This window comes from Mycteria americana, unplaced genomic scaffold (genome assembly GCF_035582795.1).
Source record: "Mycteria americana isolate JAX WOST 10 ecotype Jacksonville Zoo and Gardens unplaced genomic scaffold, USCA_MyAme_1.0 Scaffold_42, whole genome shotgun sequence".
In the NCBI taxonomy this organism is placed as follows: Eukaryota; Metazoa; Chordata; class Aves; order Ciconiiformes; family Ciconiidae; genus Mycteria; species Mycteria americana.
The window spans coordinates 277,258-299,897 of record NW_027445629.1 but is presented as its reverse complement, the minus strand read 5'-3'; the positions used below and the strand labels follow the sequence as shown (position 1 = coordinate 299,897).

Sequence of the window (22,640 nt, the reverse complement as noted above, 5' to 3'; positions counted from 1 at the left end):
CGGCTCTTGGGAAATGGGGGTACCGAGGGTGGATGGTTTTACCACAGCCAGGGAGTTCCCGCCAACCCATCAGGGAGTTTATCATGCAGTTACATGTTTTTCAAAGAGGCCAGCAAAGAAGTTTTCCAAAGATACTGTCCCAAGGAAAGTGCAGGGTTTAGCTCTGATTGCTCTCTGTGTGGATTGTGTCTGGCCTCAGGCAGGCGCACAGTAGCTTTCAGACAAGGCATGGGAGTATTCCAGGTTGAAGTGAGCAGTCAGGATCCAAAGTCTGTTTTGGTTAAGGCAATCAGGGGGAAATGTGCGGTTGGAGCCTTCTGCGTCTCTTACCCTTTGATTTCAGTGCTGCCCTCTAGTCGGAATCTTGTACTGGTTTTGCTGAGGCAAAAAATTAAATGAAGAAAGCAGATCTTCCTCCCCCACACACACACGCTGCCCCCAGCTCAAGGTGAACAGAGAAAGTCTGTGGGTGTGCGTTGTTTTATTAAACGTTTATCAGATATCCAGCCTCAGGGGAGTTGTGTACAGCGAATGGCTGCAGGTGCCTGGGGCGTCACTTGACCAGCCTCACCTGGAAGGCGAAAAGGAGAAAAAGGTGAGCATGGGGACTTGTTATCAGTTTGTCTGGGTCCCTGTTGCCCTGCACGCCCCCTGAGCCAAACAGCGTTTCTGGACAGTCAGCCTGCGTCTCTCTGTGTCCCCTTTTGCTCAGGGCTGGGGGTGGGTGCAGTGGAGGTTCAGCGTCCTGACCGAGCAGAGTTGTCTTCAGCGATGGCCATCTGTCAGGACAAGGGTGCTGATGTGCACTGGCCATTCCTCATTGCACACTGCAGTACGTGTGCCTTGGTGCTTCCAGCTCGCTGCACCTATGCCCGTGGCACGCTTACTGGAAACCTCCTGTATTAGCAGAGCATTCAAAATGTCCTGATGCTGGTATGCATTGGCTTTTTCTCTGTTTTGGGGGAGGAATGTGAAGAAAAGAGAAAAATAGCTTAGGAACAGATAAAACACATGCCTCGGGTTTCATGAGAACACGAAAACAAATGACCTGACCCATCCCCTGTGCACAAAGTGTTACCATTTTAAGGTCGGGATCTTTTAAGGATGCCTAGAAGGGCCTGAACTTCTTAGGGAAGGAAAAAGTAAAAAACCTTTGATCACAATGGATCAGGGAGTTACCGAGTGTTTTCACGCACAAGGACCTCTTGTGCCACTGACACCCATACTGGCTGACCCTGTGTTGTGCTGTCCTCCTGCAGGGTGGTGTGTGTCTGTCTAATGACAGGAGCTTTGGAGGCTTCTCAGGTGTCATTAGAGACTAAAAGTATGATTATTACTGCGGCAGCCTGAGGTTATGAGGGAAACAAAGAGTTGCAGGGGAGAGGACACAGAGCCAGAGCTGCGCCTGTGCCAGGAGAAGACTTCACGCACTGCTGGTTCTGATGGTGACAGTTCCCACCAGCTGTCCAGCTCAGGAAGATGCAGGTCAGATGGCACCCAGGGGGCACTGAGTGATTGTGGCTTCTCTTGCAGGAACAGGATTTAACAGCAGAGGGGAGGCAGAACGCAAGGGCCCATGAGGTCCAAAAGTGCCTCCAACAGCTGGTGCAGTCACGATGAGAGCAGAGGGAGAAGAGAAGGAGATGCAGGTGACCTGGCTGGGACAATGCTTCTGAGGTAACGTCTGCCACCCAAACACAGAGACAGACAGAGGCGTTGGGAGGTTGTGGAGTGGGTGAGAAAGGTGCCTGGGAGAGAGGAGAGCGTGGGGAGATGGGAGACAGAGCTGGAGATGGAGGGGAAAAAGCCAGGGTGTTGGAGGTGAGGCGTCTCCTGCTGTGCAGGTGCTTGTGAGGTCAGTGGTGGCTGAGTAGGTGTTAGGCCAGGAGCCAGCCCCTGGCTTGTGCAGATGCTAGTGAGGTCATAGGCACGAGAGTAGGTGGTAAGTTATGAACGGGCCCCTGGCTTGTGCAGCTGCTTGTGATGTCATAGGTGGCTGAGTAGGTGGTTGGGCAGGAACATGCACCTGGCTTGTGTAGGTGCTTGTGATGTCACCTGATCCCAAGCAGGTGACAGGGCAGGAGCAGGCATCTGGCTTCTGCAGCTGCTTATGTTGACCCTGACGACTGAGGAGCTGATAGGCCAGGAGCAAGCACACATCTTGAGTGTCCAAACCCTCATTTCTAAGGTGCAAACCCCTCTTTTAGGTCCCAAAGCCTCCTTTTTAGGACCCAAAGCCTCCTTTTTAGAGCCCAAAGCTTTGGTTCTAGGGTTGAAAGCCTCATTTGTATGGTCCAAACCCTCATTTCTCGGGTCAAACCCTAATTTCTAAGTTCCAAGCCCCGCTTTTACAGTTCAAGGACTCATTTTAAGGGCCCAAAGCGTCATCTTTAAGGCCCAAGGTCTCACTTTGAATGTCAAAAGCTTCCTTTTTAGAGTCCAAAGCCTTCTTTATAGGGCCCAAAGGCTCAGTTTCTGGGACCAAAGCCTTATTTTCAGGAACCGTAGCTTCATTTTTAGGATGCAGTCTGCAATTTTGAGGGCCCAAAGCCTCATTTTAGGGAGCAAACTCCTCAGTTAGGGAACAAAGCCTCATTTGTTTCATGTCCAAAGCCTCATTTTCAGGGTGCAAAGCCTCACTTTTAGGATCCAGCCAGTCATTTTCAGGGTCCAAGCTGCATCTTGGGTGCCCAAACACTCATTATGAGCGGCCAAAGACCCATTTTTAGGGTGCAAAGCCTTACTTTTTGGTACCAAAGCATCATTTCAGGACACAAAACCTAATTTCAGGGTTTGAAACCTCATTTTCATTTCCAAAGCCCCATTCTTCATGCCCAAACTCTCCTTTTGAGGGTCCAAACTCGCATTTATAGGGTCCAGCCCCCTCTTTTACAGCTCTAAGCCTCAACTGTAGTGCCCAAAGCCCTGCATTAGGGACGCAAGCTTCAGTTCTTGGGTCCATAGAGGAACCAATAGGTTCCCCTCTTTTTCAGCGTCCAAAGCCTCAGGTTTTGCACCTAGCCCATCATTTTAATGGCCCCAAGCTCCGTTCATAGGGCCCCAAATCCTCATTTTTCAGGGTCCAAGCCTGTGTTTTAGTACCCGCTGCCTTCTTTGAGGGCCCACAGTTTCCTTTTTAGTATGGAAAGCCTCACTTTTAGGGCAGAAAGCCTCTTTTCAGGGTCCAAAGCTCTATTTAGAGTGTCCGAAGCCTTGTTTTTCCTTTCCAAAGTCTCTTTTTAGGCTCCAAAGCCTCATTTGTAGGGTCCAAAGGCTCAGCTGTAGTTTGCCAGGTCTCCTTTTAAGAGTGCAAAGCCGCATTTTTAGTTTCCAAAGCCTCATTTTCAGGCTCCAAAGCAGCATTTTTAGGATCCAGCCAGTCGTTTTGAGGGTCCAGGCTGCATCCTGAGTGTCCAAACTCTCACTTTTATGCTCCAAACCCCTGTTTCAGGGCCAAAAGTCTCATTTTTATGTCCCACGGCCTCATTTTGAGTCCAAAGCTTAGATTCTAGGGTTGAAAGCCTCCTTTCTAGGTCCCAAAGCCTCATTGTTAGGGTCCCAAAGCCTCATTTATAAGTTCCAAGCCCCCCCTTTTAAGGTCCAAAGACTCATTTCAAGGGCCCAGAGTGTCATTTTTAAAGCCCCAAAGTCTGGTTTGGAAGGTCCAAAGCCTCTTGTTTAGAGTGCAAAGCCTTATTTATAGGGTCCAAACCTGTCTTCCTAACAACAGCCTTTTTTAAGGACACACACTTTCAGTTCCATGGTCTAAACCCTCACTTTTATGGCAGAAAAACCTCATTTTAGGCTCCAAAGCCTCATTTTTATGGTCCAGAGGCTTCATTTCAGTTTGCAAAGTCTCCTTTTTAGAGTCCAAAGCCACATTTTGTGTTTCCAAAGCCTCATTTTCAGGCTCCAAAGCAGCATTTTTAGGATCCAGCCAGTCATTTTGAGGGTCCAAGCCGCATCCTGAGTTTCCAAACCCCCATTTTTATCGTCCAAAGCCCTCTTTTGGCCCTCTTTTAGGGCTCCAAGCTTCATTGTTAGGGTCCAGCGCTTTGATTGTAGTGTTGAAAGGCTTTTTATGGTCCAAACCCTCCTTTTTATGGTCTCTGGTTCCCATGCCCAGCTCCCTGCTGACACCATGGGCATCCACGTCCCTCCGTGTGTGATGGATGCCATCTCTTGTTGTTTTTACTTTCTGTCCTTGCTCTGCCTACGTCTGTAGCTGGGTCTGCTCTTGTTGAGGCAGGGTCACCTTTAACTGATACTTGCCACAGTAAGAAGGGGTTTCAGAAAAGAGTGCCCATGAATTGAGAGGCCAGGTAAAACATCTTACAGCAGAAATCTCAGTAGACTCTGGCCAGTAACTATGTTGCGAATGAGCGATTTAGGTCGCTCAAAAAAATCACCGTCAAAGGTATTAGCAAAAGTGGTTTTAATGTGATTTATAAAAGTGAGACTTTACAAAGTTCAATGGCAAGGTTCACTCCACTAATGGAAGAAACATACACAGGAAAATTGGGTTACACTCGAGTTCAAGTGATTCACAGAGAGACCGAGGATACAAAGGGTACGGAGGACCCTCCCGTTGAGTCACGAGGTTCAGAATAGACCCCCTTGCTTTCTAAACTCCTGATGGAGCTTAGGTGCGGCTAGGCCCAATCTTAGTCTCGGACTTGGACAACAGTTTATGTCTAATGGAAGGCATATGAAGAGTAATGAAGAGCCTCCTGTTGAGTCACAAGGTTCAGAGTAGTCCCGCTTGCTTAGGTGCGGCTGAGTCCGATCTTAGTCTCAGACTTGGACAATGGTTTATGTCTAAGGGATTATATATGCAAGATTTATCAACTCAGCATGCAATTGAAGTTACCAAGACAGAATCAATGTTACCATCCTGCAAGGTTATGTGCGATATCAGTCGCTTACCAAAGATCTGCCGTTGGTAAAAGGTCTCTCTTCCTTGAGGAACAACCTTGAGAGCTGTCCCAGCTCAAGGGGAGATCACTGCAATGCAGCCACGCTGCCTAGCAGGGAGAGCTCAAAGAAGGCTCCCTTTGCCTGTCATATTTATAGATAAAGCGGTTGTCTCGCAGTCAAATTACATGCAATAGGAGCAATATGCATGAGGCTCCTTGTACCCACAACTTCCTTTGTTCCTTGATAAATGAGTCTTGGAAAAGCCACCTGCTATTCCTGCGTTAACTGCATGATCGGTGTTCCAAGCTCATATGCATCGATGCTCACTGTGTCGCTCCTTTGTGGGTTTTCAGAGAACAGATGTGCACCAGAGGAGTTCCTGACCTGGTCACGGCTCAGGCCTTTACCTCCTTTGGAGCCTGTACCACAGTACTGCTAGTTTGGTTAAGAGGTTGTTGCAGATGGAGTGAGGGTGCACTTCACTCGTAAGAGAGAAGGAAAAATATTTGATACAGAATAGGGCGTTAACAAAGTTCAATGCGACAGTGTTTTAACCAGATTCGATGGCGAGGTACACTTGATTATTTACTGCCTAGAGGACAGGGTCAGACAAAACTGTGAGGGAGACCCTCCCGTTGAGTCATGAGGTTCGGAAAAAGATCCCTTGCTTTCTAAACTCCTTCTCAGAGAGGAGTCTAGGTGCGGCTAGATCCAGTCCTAGTCCCAGACTTGGTCAACGGTATATATCTAAAGGATTATATGTGTGCAATCAATCTTTTATATCGCTTAGCTAAGATTTCAAAGTTCAGCATGCTATTAGTCGCTTACCGAGGATCTGTTGCGGCAAGGAATCTCTCAGCCTCGAGGAGTAACCTTGAGAGGCGTCCTGGCTCAAGGCGACATCCTGGCGTGCAGCCCTCTGCCGTGCAGGTTTTAGTTTCTTCGGTGGGTGCATTGCACAGTAGCCCTTGGCTATTGTGTTGTTATCTGTCTCCTGAATCCACTTTGAGCCGATGCAGCCATCATGACCAGATGCATCCATTACAATCACCACTGGTGATTATCACCTAAGCAGGGTTGCAGGAGATAAAGGTCGGGGGCGGGGGAAGCACACCCTCACACTCCACCCCGTGACTATAGTCAATTCATCTTATTCTCACAGAGTGGTGGTACGGTCACCTCTTGCCGCTGTGCCATAAATAGTATATTGATGATTTATGCACTTCTAGATCCACAATAAGTAGAGAGTGAAGCACTGCTGTTTGTTATGCATTAATTTGTATGTTTTGGGTGGTTGAAGTTTGGTTATTTGTTTTATCATGTGCCGAACCTTAATATACAATATAATTATAAGCAATAGACACATTAATGTTAGAGTCAGTAAAATGACAACTGGGTGAAGCATAAGATTAAACACTCCCGTTGCTGTCGGTGACCATCCAAGAAGAGTTTCCCACCAATGGTGTTCTCCATCCTTCTTCACTCTTTCCAAGACATGGTGTATCTCTTCTGCATCATGACAAACGGTGATCAGAGTTTTGTGTCCATTCTTTCGGATGCATTCTAGCAGTTGACACAGGTCATCGTGTTGTAGTAGTTTCTTCACCAATGTAAGATTCATCCTGATGGGGGTAGCCAATAAATCTCGGCTCAATGTATGGTAAAGTTACGAACACAAATATTTGAGTGATAACTTGTATCTACAGTAATGTTATCTACGATTATAAAATCACAAAGGGTTCTCATACAAACACATCCTTTTCCAATATATACAAGGACAGTTTCAGGGGCTTCATCGGGATATATTTCAAAATGACAAACATTTTGTTCAGTGTCAAGACAAATGTCTTGGGCTTTGATGGTGTTACTCTCACAAATAAATCCTTGTTGTTCCCTTACAAAGCATGCATTAACATCAACAGTGTGTTAGGGTTGGGAATAGTAACATGAACACAGCATTTCCGTCTGACATCCGGTGGGGTGCTGTAAGAGAAAATAGAGACTTGTTTCGGTGGGGACAGTCCAAACAGGTTACCCCATTAAGAAGAAGGAAAAATCCATCGTGAACTAATTCTGTGTTTTGCACCACTGCTCTCAGTAGCTTCCCAGGCAAGTGGGCCACGAGGTTTAGTTAAAGTCGTAGGCACAGTACCGATGGATGGTAAATTGACCATCACAGGCTGTCCTGGCTGTAATGTCATTGGATATTCTCTTTTCCTAGTAGGTGGAGCGCTAAGCTCAGTTTTTACAAAGAACGCTTGGCTTACAGGGCTTCCAGTAGGCCCCTATCGATTATTTAATTGATGGAGTACTTTGGGAAGTCTCCTATCCCATTGAGCTTCCTGTGGTTTGAGATTCCTTTTCAAGAAGCCATTAGCTCTTTCTACCATCCCATTTGATTGAGGGTAGTATGGGGTGTGAAATACCCATCTAATTCCCTCTTGTTTTGCCTAATCTTGCACTTCCTTACACAGAAAGGGTGAGCCATTATCACTCTGGATAACATCAGGAGTAGGTAGATTTGAGAACCAAACTGATAGCCCTCGCACTGTATTTCGCCCATCAGCTTTCCGACATTTAGTCGCCATCAGCAAGCCAGAGACTACTTCCACTCCTGTAAGGATGTATCGATATCCTGCAGAGGATTTGAATGGTCCGATATAGTCAATTTGCCATGTAGACCATAAAGCGTTCCCTTCATTGATAGGTAAAGGTGGTGCTTTAGCAGGATGATCGGCTTGTAATTTCAGTCTACACTGGGGACATTCTGTAAGGATAGTTTCACAAGTTTTCCTATTTATAGGCCAGCCTTTACTCTGTGCAGCAAATTAAAATGCTTCTTTACCTGTGTGGCCTAGGCTTTGATGTAACCATTCTCCCAATCGATACCACTCAGGATTTAAGGTGATTTTCCTAATTTTGGTTAGCTCATCTACCTTTTGATTCCACTTTGTGGCTGGTTGATTATCTTTAGCATGAGCTTTTACCCATCCCATCTTGAAAGGTGTTTTCCTGGCTCTATCTAGTAATAATTGCCAGTCTTTGTTTCTCCAAACTGGGGGTCTGTTTACTTCCCAATTCAAGGTTTCCCATTGACAGAGCCACTGTGTGGCACCGGCCCACACAGCATAAGAGTCTACATATATGACTTTTGCTCCATTCTGTGCCGCCAAAACAACTGCTCTTATTTCTCCTACTTGTGCGCTGCCTTCACCTTCTTCTACTACTTGTTTGCCGGTGGTAATATGTAATGCAACAGCCTTATATTGCCGTTTACCGTTTACCCTTTTTGCTGAAGCATCTATAAACCAAATGTTTTCTGTTGGTGTACCCTCAGTGAGGGGTGGTGCATCCAGAATGGGTGAAGGTTTAAATGGTTGTAACGCTAAAGGGTCTGTGTTTATGGGCATCTGCCATTTGGAAAGCTTAGTGTGTCCTTCAGTTAGTTGCATATTTTCTGCAACTCCTGTTAGGTAGGCATACCATTTTCGGACAGTGGGTTTTTGTGCAACTCCTTCTGGGGGAGCAGTCCCCTTTAGGATTGCTTCTAGTAAATTAAATGGTCCTCTAGTTTGCACAGGTTGTCCCTGATGTATTTTCTCAACTTGTTTAACTGCTCGGACTAAAGATAAAAGTCCCTTTTCCCATTCAGAGTATCGTTGTTCTGTTGCTTTAAATGCGGTTCAGCTAAACAAAAAGGTCTTTTTGGCCCATCGGGCCCAGTTTGGAACAGGTTACAGTAAGTAGCGTGTTCAGCGAAACCCCATTCGGCTAAAATAGGGTCGCGGGGCTGTACTGGTCCCAGTGACTGATATGTTTTTAACTCTTCAGTTAGAGTTTTGACTGCCTCTTTATGTTCTAATTTCCACTCCCAGGGTTTGCCTTTTCGTAAGAGTGAGTATAAGGGACGAGAAATGATAGAAAATCCAGGCACATGTTTCCTCCAATATCCTAAAGCTCCCATTAATTGTTGTAACTCCTTCCTTGATTGGGGCATTTGCAGCTCTTCAGTTTTTCTTAAGGTATGTGGAGGAATCACTGCACTGCCTGCTATCCCCCAAGTACCTCAAAATTCTACTTCTTTACTTGGTCCCTGACATTTTCCGGGTGGAATCTCAATTTCTGCTTTATGTAGTGCTTGCCCTACTGCTGCTGCCGCTTTCCCAACCTTTTCAGGGGAAGCTCCTCCCATCAGAATATCATCTATATAGTGGTACAGTTTCACTTCTTGGGGGAGTGAGACTGTCTGTAAAAGTTCAGCAAGCGCAGCATGAGTAATCGTGGGTGAATGTTTGTACCCCTGTGGGAGTCTGTTAAAGGTGTATTGTATTCCCTCCCAAGTGAAAGCAAACTTCTCTTTATCCTCCTCCTTTAAGGGAACCGTACAGAACATATCCTTTACATCTAGCGCTGCCATCCATGGCTGTGCAGCTGCTTGCAAAGTGGCTGTTAAGTTGGCAATGTTTGGCACAGCAGCTGTGAGCGGGGCTGTATTGGCGTTCAGGCGCCGATAATCGACTGTTAAACACCACCTCCCGTCTGGTTTGCGGACGGGCAGACAGGTGAGTTATATGGGGAGTGTGTTCTGGAGATAATTTGTCTCTGGAGATAATCGTGCCGCAGCAGAAATGGGATATTGCTGTACGTTAGTGATTTTTGACTCTGGAAGTGCAGGGGCTGCGCGCAGTGCCCGCACTGCAGCCTCCCGATTTCTGCTGGGGTTGGGATCGATGTTCAAGCCGAAGGACCACACGCTGCCATTTGGCAGGCGCCAGGTTCGTCTGTTTAAAACATTGAAACCTAAAATATTTTCATGGTGATCTTTAATTGCAAAGCGAGTACTCGACATGCGCTTCTCGCCCGGGAGCCATAAATTGACCTTGGCGGTTTGGCACTGCACACTCGCTCCGTTCACGCCGGTAATTTTAACTCTTTGCCGTCTGAGTCGTACGCCCAGCTTCTCGGTGTCTTGTTGTGTTAATAGTGAAATTTGTGCTCCCGTATCTATTAAAAACTTTACCAATTGTCTTTGAGGACCAACTGGAATGAAAACGTATGGGCCGTTACCACTTATCCACTGATAAGCCTCCACTTTTCAGACAGGCAGGCCCAATTGCCTTCCGGACACTACTCGTTTTTTGACTTCATGTCCTGCAATTCCTCCCTAAGCGGGAGGAAGGGGTTGCCTCCCCTTCTGGGGTCTGGCGCAGGAGGAGTTGAAATACGCTCCTTCCTTTCACCATTATCTCTTTTTTGGAATGCTTCAATTAGACTCAAAATAATGCCAGTAGGCTGACCTTGAATCGCAGCTCTGGGAATGCCTAAAGCTAATGCATTCCTCCACAATTCATTCTTCTATTCTCGAGATTCTGTTTGCGGATTTTTAAGTTTGTTTCCCTTCGATCTCCTTTCCGTTCCCCGGTTTATGGGTCTTACTTTGTGCTCTCCTCCCCGGGGCTTCAGGTTTTGTTTTTCAGCTGGTGCATCCTCCCAGCCCGTTTCCCGGCTGTAGTGAACAATGCCGTGCATCAATTCTGCCCAGGTAGGGAGCTGCTTGTGGGCATTTTGAGCGTTATCACCTAGTCCCTCATTGTGTTCTGTGTCTTTCTTGATCTCATCTCGTTTTGCAACTAAATGGGATTTAAGAATTGCCGGGGCTCCTCTAATCAGTGGTTTTAACATTGCGAAATCTACTGTAGCAGACAGTGGGACATCATGGGACCCTCCTTTGTGCATGGCTTGTATACAGGCGGCTTTTGTGACGGCTGTAGAGAGCTCACTTAAAGATTTAATAGGAATTATGGAGGGTTCAACTCGCTCCATGCTGTCTGTTCCTCCAGCCCAATAAGCTACTCGACTGGTGATAGAATGGGGTGTATTTGTCAGGTCGGGTCCTAAATTTGAGAAAACTCACGAACCCCAATAGTCGCTTGCTGCATCCTCACTCAACATTATTCGGTCACCGCCACTGAGGCATACTCGCCACAAGTATTCCGTTTCAGTTTCACCTGGTTTTCTGCTGTATCTCTCTTGCAAATTTATCAATTGCAACGGATCCCAGGGGATGGTTCGTGTAGTATGTCGCGGATGAGCACCCCGAGGACCCACAGTTCTTTCTGTTTTAACAATGGGTCGGGCTTCATACTCAGGAGGATTTGTGGGGAACAAAGGGTTGTCGTCTTCTGGCTCGCTATCATCGGGATCACCCCAGAAGTCTCCATCCCAGTCTTCAGGGGATACTATTAGTTTCCTAATCTGTATGATGTCGGGGGGGCGGGGAGGCTGTAGAAGCATCATCTCGACCTTTTCTCCCACCTTTTGTCTTTTTTCCTTTTCCTCCTGTAACTGTTTCTGCAGTTGTTCAATTTTTAAAGATAGTAACAACTCAGTTGCCTTTCTACCTTCTGTTTCTTTCTCTAGGTCCTGCTCCTTTTTATTTCTGTTGTCTCTTTCCTGATGTGCAGCTTCTAAACAGGCACCTAGCATCTTGCAGATAATTCCTTTCCCTTTTCCATCTTTTGTGTGGCCTCTAGTTACTTTTAGGAGTTCTTCAACGGCTTCCCAATTATGCCAATTGTCACGAGTCCATTCTGCTGAGAATTTGGGACTCGGATTCACTCCATGCCTCCGTAAATAATCAGTGATACTACTTGCCATCCTGCCAACTATGCCAGTTTGTCGCGGATGGAGGGAGGGTGCACTTCACTCGTAAGAGAGAAGGAAAAATATAGTTTATTGATACAGAATAGGGAGTTAACAAAGTTCAACGCGACAGTGTTTTAACCAGATTCGATGGCGAGGTACACTTGATTATTTACTGCCTAGAGGACAGGGTCAGACAAAACTGTGAGGGAGACCCTCCCGTTGAGTCATGAGGTTCGGAAAAAGATCCCCTTGCTTTCTAAACTCCTTCTCAGAGAGGAGTCTAGGTGCGGCTAGATCCAGTCCTAGTCCCAGACTTGGTCAACGGTTTATATCTAAAGGATTATATGTGTGCAATCAATCCTTTATATCACTTAGCTAAGATTTCAAAGTTTAGCATGCTATTAGTCACTTACCGAGGATTTGTTGCGGCAAGGAATCTCTCGACCTCGAGGAGTAACCTTGAGAGGCGTCCCGGCTCAAGGGGAGATTGTGGCGTGCAGCCCGCTGCCGTGCAGGAGAGCTCAAAGGGCTCTTGGGCTGCTCGTTATTTATGGGGGATAAGATGATTGACTCATAGTCATATTTGCATACTGACCACAGATTTTAGTTTCTTCGGTGGGTGCATTGCAGAATAGCCCTAGGCTATTGTGTTGTTATCTGTCTCCTGAATCCACTTTGAGCCGATGCAGCCATCGTGACCAGATGCATCCATTACAATCACCACTGGTGATTATCACCTAAGCAGGGTTGCAGGAGATAAAGGTCAGGGGTGGGGGAAGCACACTGTCACAGAGGTCAAGTGCATCCGTCACACTCCACCCTGTGACTATGGTCAATCCACTTTATCGACTCTTGCAGTGGTAGTACGGTCACCTCTTGCCTCTATGTCATTAATATTGCAGTATTTATGACATAGGTGTATTGCAGTGGCGTACTGCAGATCAGTGGTAAGAGTCCAATTAGTTGATAAGCTGTTTAGATAAGTGTCCGAATTAATGTTAGTTATATAGCATTTCACACACAGAATCAATTGATTGTATGCGTTTTACATGCTGGGTGGATGTAATTTGTTTCATTGTTTGCCAAACTTTGAGATACAGAACGATGATAAGCAATAAACATAATAAGGTTAAAACTAGCAGAACTACAATAGGATGCAGCATCAAATTCAAACTTCCAGTTGCTGTTGGGGACCATCCAAAAAGAGTTTCCCAGCAGTGAGGCTCTCCATCTTTCTTCACTCTTTCTAGGACAGGGTTTCTCTCTTCTGCATCATGATGGATGGTAGTCAGGGTTCTTTGTCCATTGTTTCGAATTCGTTTTAGCAATTGATTCAGGTCGTCATGTTGCAAGAGTTTTCTCCCCAATATGAGATTCATTGCAGTAGGGGGAGGCAATAACTCTTGATACAGTGTATAGTAAGATTGTAGCAGTTGGTGGGTTGTGACAGGAGCCGAAGAGTTGCAATCGCATCCCATAATTTTGGTAAAATTACAAATACCAATATTTGAGTGATTGTATATATCTACAGTGGTATTGTCTATAGAATCACAAAGGGTTCTCATACAAACACGTCCGTTTCCAACATATACAAGTACAGTTTCAGGGGTTTCATTAGGATGTATTTCAAAAGGACAACCACGTTGTTCTGTGTCAAGACAAATGCCTTGGGCCTTAATGGTATTCCTGTCACAAATAAATCCCTGGTGTTCCCATGCAACGCACGCATCAACATCAATAGTTTGCCATTTGTTCCATACCCTATGTTCTAACGGGCAGAGGACAGTCCCACTGCGATTTAATCCCAGTGCAATGATTGGGTATATGGTGTATACCGAAGCATTGCGTATTGTCAGAACAAAAGCTGTGGCTTCAGTGTCAGAACGGTCATAGGTAAAATTGACTAGACAGCACCAGGATTGGAATCTCTTTTCAAATTCAGTTACGTTGTCCCAGATTACTTTTTGAATTTCAGTGGGTAAGGTGCCCTCTTCACCTTCTCTTACAATTGCTGCCACAGTAGATTGCACCCACAATTGAGCTTGAATACAACTAAGAGCGAGAGAGACATTAATTTGGGCTGCACCTAGCGTGTTCACAATTAGTTGGTGGTCTTCTTCGTTAATTCTTTCCCATTGAGGTAACAGATCAGATAAGAGCCATTGGTTAGTTCCCAGTGCCGATAGAGAAGATCGCAATGAACGTTCTAATTTGTGCAAATTACTTGTTGCTGAGCTTATTTTGTTTGCTAAAGCTTCAGCGTCCATGCTGTTTAATACTCCTAATCCAGTTTCTAAAGTACCAGTCACATCTCTTCTTGATCGTTTTGGAGAGGTGAGGGCTCGTCCATGCAACCACGCTAACCGTCCTGCATAGGGCACACTTAGGAATGGTGAGCAAGTAGGTTTAATTGCAGAGATGCTGATCTGCGTTGATAGTGCCACTCGTTTGAGGGACCATGATGGATTAAACAGCACTTGTTGCTGGCCTGTATGTTTGATGGCATAAGGCCCAATTTTAAAACTTTGTGGGGATAGAGCAGAAATTTGTGGGGATAGAGTTTTCTTGTCCTTTACAGTCGGGGCGGATGTTAAGGGAGGAGTTGCTGTTGTTGTGCTAGGCTCAATAATGTGTATTTTGAATTTAAATGACAGTCCTGTGTTCCTGCGAGCCCAGACGCAGATTACGGAACCAGGTTGTGTTAAGGTAAAATGGTACCAACAGTCCAATCTTTCAGAGGCAGAAAGTTTTCTATTTTTTGTTATTGCATTTGATGTAATGTTATATACAGAAATCTGAGTTGCCTTTTCATGGGTAGACCCATTGATCATCCGGCATCCTATTTTAATTTCTGTCGCTACCGTTCTCCAAAGTCGGGGAATTGTATTAACATCCGTCTCATTTCTGTCCCAGCTCCATTCATTTTCTAAGTATACTTCAGTTCCACGCATGACCACGGTGGAAAGATTTAAATTTCCCTTCCTAGGGAGTGTTCCCATAGCGCCATTAGACTTAGCATGAGCTTGAGACCATGGCCACTCTGGTGTTGTCTCAGTAAGGCTCCTTAGTAAAACTAGGGGAGTATTCAGAGGAGGCACTGACATCATTGTGATAGGTTTAGTGATTGTGAGAGCTATTGTTCCTAATATTACATTGCGTCCCTTCAGAGCATTCCATCTGCATGCTATTTTAACATCATAATGTTCCTTCAGCGTGTCGTGTATTGAGCAATGACTTTATGTTACAGCATTTTCTAGATGGCGTGTAAGAGTTGCTGTAAATAATCGTAACAGAAATAGGTGGTTGTGTTTTACACCACCTCACTAACAGGTGGTTGTGTTTTACAAGTCAGGTTGAATCTGCTGTCTGTGAGTAACAAGGCAGGTGGCTTATCTGTGTTGACACAATTGTGGCTGCTGTCTTGATTGACAATTAAGTTGAGACAGGTGGGCATCTGTGGGGAAGCAAGTATTCTTGAAATCTTTGACAGCAGCAGGACAATGTATCTTCTTTTCATCTTGGAGGAGACTGCAAGATAAAAGGGTAGAATAAAGTGGTCTCGGTGGGGTTTTCCAGACAGGTTACCCCATTGGAAAGAAGGGAAAAATCCACCGTGCACTAATTGTGTGTTTTGCACCACTGCTGTCAGTAGCTTCCCAGGCAAGTGGGCCACAAGGTTTAGTTAAGAGTCAGGTACAGTTCCAATTTGTGGTAAATTTGCCATGAGAGGTTGTCCTGGCTGTAATGCTATTGGATGTTTTCTTTCATCAGGAGGTGGAGCATCAGGTCTAGTTTTTGTCAAGAATGCTTGGCTTCCAGGGCTCCCAGTGGGCCCATACCGATTCTTCAATTGATGAAGTACTTTGGAAAGTCAAGTATCCCACTGGGCCTTGTGTGGCTTAAGGCTCTTTTTCAATAAGCCAGTAGCTCTTTCTACCATCCCATTCGATTGAGGATAGTAGGGGGTATGGAATACCCACTGAATTTGCTTCCTGTTTTGCCCATTCTTGCACTTCCTTGTTGGAAAGATGTGAGCTATTGTCACTTTGGATGACATTGGGTGTTGGCAGGCCTGAAAACCAAGAGGATAATCCCTTACTGGTGCTCTGAGCATTAGCCTTCCGACATTTAGTTGCCATGATTAGGCCTGCAACGACCTCTATTCCTGTGAGGATGTATCTATATCGTGAGGAGGGCTTAAAGGGTCCAATGTAATCAATTTGCCATGTTTTCCCTCATAAGGTGTAGGGGTCGTGTTTTAGCAGGGTGATCTGTTTGCAATTTCAGTTGACACTGGAGGCATTCTGTAAGCATGGTTTTACATTTTCCTGTTTAGAGGCCAACCTCGGCTTTGGGCTGCAAAATAAAGTGCTTCTCAGCCTGTGTGGCCTCATTTTTGATGTAACCATTCCCCCAGTCGGTACCACTCGGGATCTGGTGTATCTCCTGCTTTTATTCCCCTCATTCTGGCTAATTCATCTACTTGTTGGTTCCGTTTTGTGGCTGGTTGGTCATTGGTTACATGGCCTTCTACCCATGCTAGTTTAAAGGGTGCTTGTCTAGCAATAGCTAATAGTCATTGCCAGTCTTCAGCTCTCCAAGCTGGGGATCGATTGACCTCCTGATTTAGAGCTTCCCACTGACAAAGCCATTGTGTGGCACCTGCCCACACGGCATAGGAGTCGACATAGATAACTTTTGCTCCATTTTGTGCTGCTAGAACTACTGCCCTTCATTCTCCTACTTGTGCACTCCCTCACCTTCTTCTATTACTTGTTTGCCCGTGGTAATTCCTAATGCGGCGGCTTTATACTGCCATTTGATATTTACCCTATTTGCTGAGGCATCGGTAAACCAAATGCCTTTGGTTGGTGTTTTGTCAGTGAGGGGAGGTGCATTTAGAATCCGTGAAGGTTGAAATGGCTGTTTTAGTGCTAGTGGGTCAGTGTTTATAGGCATTTCTAATTTGGAAATGTTTCTGTGTCCTTCAGTCAGTTGCATTTCATCTGCTACTCCCATCAGGTAGGCATACCATTTTCTGAGGGTGGGTTTCTGTGCAATTCCTTCTGGGGCAGCAGTTCCTTTCAGGACTGTTTCTAGCAAATTAAATGGCCCTCTAGTCTGAACAGGTTGGCCCTGGTGTATTTTCTCAACTTGTTTAACTGCGTGGACCAAAACAAAAGTCCCTTTTCCCATTCGGAGTATCTCTGTTCTGTCTCTTTAAATGCAGTCGAGCTAAACATTCAAGGTCTTTTTAGTCCCCTCGGCCCGCTCTGGAAGAGATTGCAATAAGTACCATGTTCTGCAAAAGCCCATTCTGCTATAATAGGGTCGCGGGGGTGTACTGGCCCCAGTGACTGATAGGTTTTTAATTCCTGTAGTAGGGTTTTGTCTGCCTCTTCATGTTCTGGGTTCCATTTCCATGGTTTCCCCTTTCGTAAAAGTGAGGATAGTGGACGAGCAATGACAGCAAAATCCAGGTGCGTGTTTCCTCCAGTATCCTAAAGTAGCCATAAGTTGTTGTAGTTCTTTCCTAGTTTGGGGCATCTGTAACTGTTCTATTGTACTTAGGGTGTCCAGTGGGATTGCTGCACTACCTGCAATCCACCAAGTACCTAAAACTTTTACTTCTCTACTCGGTCCCTGACATTTTCCAGGTGGGACTTCACCTTCTGCTTTATGTAGTGCTTGCCATGCTGCTGCTGCTGCTTCTCCCACCTTTTCAGGGGAGGTCCCTCCGATTAGGATATCATCTATATATTGGTCCAGTTTCACATCTTGAGGGAGTGAGACTGTCTGTAAGAGTTCAGCAAGCGCAGCATGAGCAATCGTGGGTGACTGTTTACCCCTGTGGGAGTCTGTTAAAGGCGTATTGTCTACCTTCCCAAGTGAAAGCAAATTTCTTTTTGTCCTCCTCCTGCAAGGGGACCATAAAGAACATATCTTTCACATCGAGCGCTGCCATGCATGGGTGTGCGGCCGCTTGTAGAGTGGCTGTTAAAGTTGCAGTATTAGGTACTGCAGCCATTAGTGGGGCTGTGTTGGCATTTAAGCGCTGATAATCAGTTGTGAGATGTCATCTCCCATTTGGCTTTCAGAGTGGCCGGACTGGTGAATTGTATGGGAAGTGGGTTCCGGAAATAATGTGCCATTTTTCCAAGTCTGCTATTACTTCAGAAATTCCATTTTGTGATGCGGTAGAAATCAGATATTGCGGTATATTTAGTAACCTTTGAATCAGGGAGCGTGGGGGCTGCGCGGAGTACACGCACTGCAGCCTCCCGATTTCTGTCAGGGTTCAGGTTAATATTTGAACCGAAGGACCATACACTGCCATCAGGCAGGTGCCAGGTCAGACTGTTCCAAACATCAAAACCCCAAATATTGTCATTGTGGTCTCCCCTGGGAGCCATAAGTTAACTTTCATTGTTTGGCAAATAGGACTTGCTCGTCCAGGTTGCATGCCCAGCTTCTCAGCATTCTGTTGTGTTAGTATTGAAATTTGTGCTCCCGTATCTATAAAAAATTTTACCAGTTGTCGTTGAGGGCCAACTGGAATTAAAATGTAAGGGCCTCCTTCATTTAGCCATTGATAGGCTGCCACTCGCCAGACGGACAGGCCCAATTCCCATCCTGGTGCTCTTTGTTTTTTGATCTCAAGGTTTGTAATTCCTCCTTAAGGGGGAGGAAAGGGTTTTCACTCCTTCTTGGAGAAGGCAGTGGCGCCGGAGTATTTTGAGTACGTTCTCTCCTTTCCCCATCATTGCGTTTCTGAAATGCTTGAATTAGACTCAAGATAATGCTAGTAGGCTGTCCCTTAATTGTGGCTCTGGGAATGCCCAGTGCCAATGCTTTCCTCCACAGTTCATTTCTCCACTCCCAAGACTCTGCTTGTGGGTCTCTAGGCGTATTTTCCCTCGGTTTAGTTCCTGTTCCCTGTGTGGGAGTTTGTTTGACTGATTGCACCCCATGATCTCCTGTTTGGGATCTTGGGTCTGATTTCTCGGTCGACAGATCATCCCACCCCATTTCACGGCTATGATTTACAATAACCGTGCATTAATTCTGCCCGTGTAGGGAGTTGTCTGTGGGGATCGTCACTGTCAAATTCCTCATTTTGCTCTCTGTCTCTTTTGATCTCATCCTGTTTTGCAATCAAATAGGGTTTAAGAATTGCCAGGGCTCCCCTACTTAGTGGCTTCAACATGGTATATTCTACAGTAGCAGGTATCAGGGTATCATTGGGCTCTCCATGTTTGTGCATAGCTTGTGTGCAGGCGGCTTTGGTGACGGCAGTGGAGAGTTCACTTAGGGAACGGATGGGAATTATAGAGGGTTCACCTCGATCTAAGGCATCTGTTCCCCCAGCCCAGCAGGCTACCCTGCTGGTGATAGATTGGGCTTCATCTGTTGGGTCGGGTCCTAGGTTTAAGAAAACTCCCAGACCCCAATAGCCATTTGCTTTGTCTCCACTCAACATTATTTGGTCACCACTGCTGAGGCAGACACGCCACAAATATACAGTTTCAGTTTCACCTGGCTTTCTGCTGTACTTCTCTTGTAATCTTGCCCATTGTAATGCATCCCATGGAGTGCTTTGCATACTATATCGCTGACCAGCTCCCAGAGTTCCTTCAAAGTATTCTGCTTTAATAATGGGCCTAGGCTTATATTCAGAGGAGTCTGAAAGGGGTAGTGGGTTAACATTGCCTTTTTCATGGTCATTAGGATCACCCAAAATCTCATCATCCCAGTCCTATGGGGACACCATTAGTTTCCTAATTTGCATGGCATTAGGGGGATGTGGGGCCTGCATGAGCATCACCTCAATCTTTTCTTCCAACTTTTTTATTACCTCCTTTTCTTCCTGTAATTGTTTCTGCAGCTGCTCCATTTTCAAGGACAGTATTAATTCAGCTGCCTTTCTGCCTTCTATTTCTTCTTTTTGGTCTGGCTCCATTTATTGTTCTTTTTCCTATACTGATAAGCAGCTTCTAAACAGGTAGCTAGCATTTTGCAAAGAATTCCTTTCCCTTTTCCATCCTTTATATGCCCCTTGGCCACTTTTAGCTGTTCTTTCACAGCTTCCCAATCACACCCATTATCATGAGCCCATGCTTCTGAGAATTTGGGACTTGGACTGATTCCATGCTTCCATAAGTAATCAGTATTACTACTTGCCCTCCTGCCGACTACACTGTTGCGTAGGAGTCAATTTGTCGCTCTTGCATTAAAAGTCACTGTCGCGTAGGAGTCTGAGGAGTGGCCGGGGTTGGGGAGGGGGGAACCCTTCCGTTGAGTCACGAGGTTCAGACAGAACCCCCTTGCTTTCTAAACTCCTTCTCAGAGAGGAGTCTAGGTGCGGCTAAGTCCAGTCTTAGGCTCTGACTTGGTCCACGGTTGATTTTCTAAGGACTGTATATGTAGCCACCCATCGGAGTCAACGTTTGCCTGCCAGAGCCCTCTCAGGGCTTTCACTGAAACAGCTTCAAAAAGTCGATTAAGGCGTCAGCGTTAATTTGCCAATGTTTTAAGTCCAGTCGCGTTCAGCGTACTGAACTTTCATGATTATGGATTCACAAATAACGCGATGCACCCCCAGTCTAGTCGTGTTGCATGAACTATCACGGCCACACTTAAAGAGTCTGGTCGTGTTCAGTGAGAACTACCACGGCTGGATTAATGAAGAGTGCAGTTTATTAGAGCAACAGACACACAGGTTCTTTGGATCACTGGTGATAAATTCACTGTCTGCAAAGCATGTGCAAATACCAAGACTATGAGTAACGCTGCCGGCTACAAATGCGTTGAAAGATAATAAAGCAACTCTAGAGAGATTTCTAAGTTTCCGGGGGAGGCACTTGGTATAACCAAGTGTTCGGATCTTACCCAAATGCGTCCCGATGGGGGGGAAGAGAGGCTCAGCCCGTCGACTGATCCCAGAGGTCAGAGTGGTACATGACGGTGTCTTCCCTAACATTCTCTCTCTCTTAAGCTATTTCATACTAATTTTTACCTTCCAGGTGGAGCTTGAGTGACTCTAGTCATACATACCTTTGTTTAGGATTGGTGTAAAGTTTTCTCGCTTTGCTTTTAAAGGTATAAACTAGGAAAATTCAAAGCGCAATCTCAGTGAGGGGTGGTCGCACCTTGGAGGCGGGTAGCTTTTGGGATGGAGGTGTGTTGTGGTATTATAACGACGTTATAATGAGCAAAGTTCACCAAAAGGACAGCATTTTGTCAAAAACATGACAGACTGTTGGCCCAGGGTAGCAAATATGCAGCTTATCGGTTCCGTGGTACCTTCAACTTCCCATATTATCACAGCGCCTGGCCGCGGTATCTCCACACCACCTCACCCTCTGGGCAGTTCCTCTTAGAGCCAACACACCAAGTTCCCCTGGCATTGCCGACATCTAAGGTTGCAGGCCTAGGGAACTTGCGTGGCATGGATTCCTTGCATGTGAGCCGCACTCCACCCGGGAAGCTTCTTCAATGCTGTGCCTTACCTAAAAGTGTGACTATAAGTTGAATTTCTAAGTCACCTCCAGCAATTATTCCACAGTCGCGAATGAGCAATTTAGATCACTCATGGGATCTCGTTCGCACTTAGTGCATTTTTGGCAAAGTGCCAGATGATGGTAAAGGACTTCTTTCAGGGAGCACAGGAAGTCGCTGTAGCCAGTTCAGCTGAGGAAAGAGCCCTTCTGAGAAGCACGTCCCATCATGCCGACTCCATCACACAGTAAGGGTAACAGCCACGCACGGAGGACTGAACCCCAAGCTCCTGCAACCATATTCTGGGCACTTTCACAAGTGGCAGTGAAGAGCCCACTGAGCCCCAAAACAAGTGGAAAACCACAACCAAGTTATCTAAAACACAACTAGAAACAGACAGCTAGACCACCCGAGGCTGAATTCACAATTCAGAATTACCACCCATCTGAAACCTCTCCAAAGCATCATTCGCTGACATGACTGGCAGCACTGTGGATAAGGGAGAACCATCACTAGCCACGCACCCACCTGGTAGTCCTGTCGCAGCAAGGCCTCTGGGACCGAGCACGTCTACATGGACATCCCTGCCTGACAGGAGACGACTGGCCTGAAAAAAAAATCTTAGGTTGTCTTGGCTCTAGTGAAGGCAAAGAATTTATGACAGTGATCCAAACAAGTTGAAGAGAAAGCAGGATAGAGGAAGAGGCAGAAAAGGTGATGTGTCTCACCCACCTCTAATTGCAGAGGACGTTGCAAGGGTTTGGTCTGGTTTGGTTTTTTTTTAATCACAGCACAAGTGAAAAGACACATGCCTGCTGTTTCAGGAGAACTGAAAACTACAAGAGTAGGACTATCGAGTCTGTGTAATTACCCCTCCTTCCAGGACACATTGGTCTTTTTTTAAAAAAAAAAAAAATCTCAGTGGAGACCTTTAACTTAAAATCACTGAGTTCTGATATGGGAATACCAAAATGTCCTCTGTCAATCGTTGAAAAGAACAGTAGATTGAAGGAAAACTGTTCACGTAAAGTGTAAATGACACATTTCCACTCTCAAAGGTTATAATGCTTTTGAGTATCTTTGCCATCTTCATCTTCAGCAGGCAAGACTCTCTCATCTGGCTTAGCCCTGATGCAGCTGCTAGGAAAACAGCTATTTTAGAAAGTCAGGTCTGGTTATGTTGGGAAAGTGTTTCAAGGACATGTTTTTAATACTCTAGAATGGTAAGACTAAGCATGGTAATCTCGCTCCAAGTCCTAGCTCTGCCACAGATAACCTACCTGCTCATTAAAACGGATTAAATTTTATTCCTTGCAAAGCTCTACCTTTCTTTTTTTTTTCCTTTTTTTTTTTTTTTTTTTCTTTTCAGCAAAAGGGTGGCACTTCTTTCCAAATGCAGGACGAGTTACATGGGGTCTACAGACAGCCCCTGGAAGACTGAGAAATGAGTCTGTGGTGACTTCCATCCCCATTCCTTGGCATTCCAACACTCCTATCACACTCCTTTCCTTGCCAGCAGTCAAGGAACGCAGTCTGCGCAACATGTACAAGATGCTGACTTGGCCAGTGTCCTGCTTTTG

General features: G+C 45.8%; 1 protein-coding gene across 1 annotated transcript; it reads right to left on the bottom strand.

Moving 5' to 3' along the window:
• Positions 1-1,921: 1,921 nt before the first annotated feature.
• LOC142403701 (uncharacterized) lies at positions 1,922-14,485 on the bottom strand. The gene is made up of 7 exons (XM_075489915.1): positions 14,424-14,485; positions 13,161-14,226; positions 9,450-9,579; positions 2,841-2,925; positions 2,571-2,681; positions 2,410-2,528; positions 1,922-2,160 (listed from the first exon to the last, which is right to left on the bottom strand). The coding sequence occupies exons 1-7, from the start codon at positions 14,483-14,485 to the stop codon at positions 1,922-1,924; spliced, it is 1,812 nt and encodes a 603-aa protein (XP_075346030.1).
• Between the last annotated feature and the right edge of the window lie 8,155 nt (positions 14,486-22,640).

What these genes read in the sequence shown, in the direction of transcription:
- LOC142403701 (XM_075489915.1), bottom strand. Translation starts at nt 14,485, where the DNA reads ATGAATGGAGCTGGGACAGAAATGAGACGGATGTTAATACAATTCCCC. An exon ending in TTCCCCGACTTTGGAGAACG is followed by an intron (nt 14,227 to 14,423) that starts GTAGCGACAGAA and finishes CTGGGCTCGCAG; the next exon opens with GAACACAGGACTGTCATTTA. An exon ending in CTTTGTTCCCTAACTGAGGA is followed by an intron (nt 2,529 to 2,570) that starts GTTTGCTCCCTA and finishes TCAAAATTGCAG; the next exon opens with ACTGCATCCTAAAAATGAAG.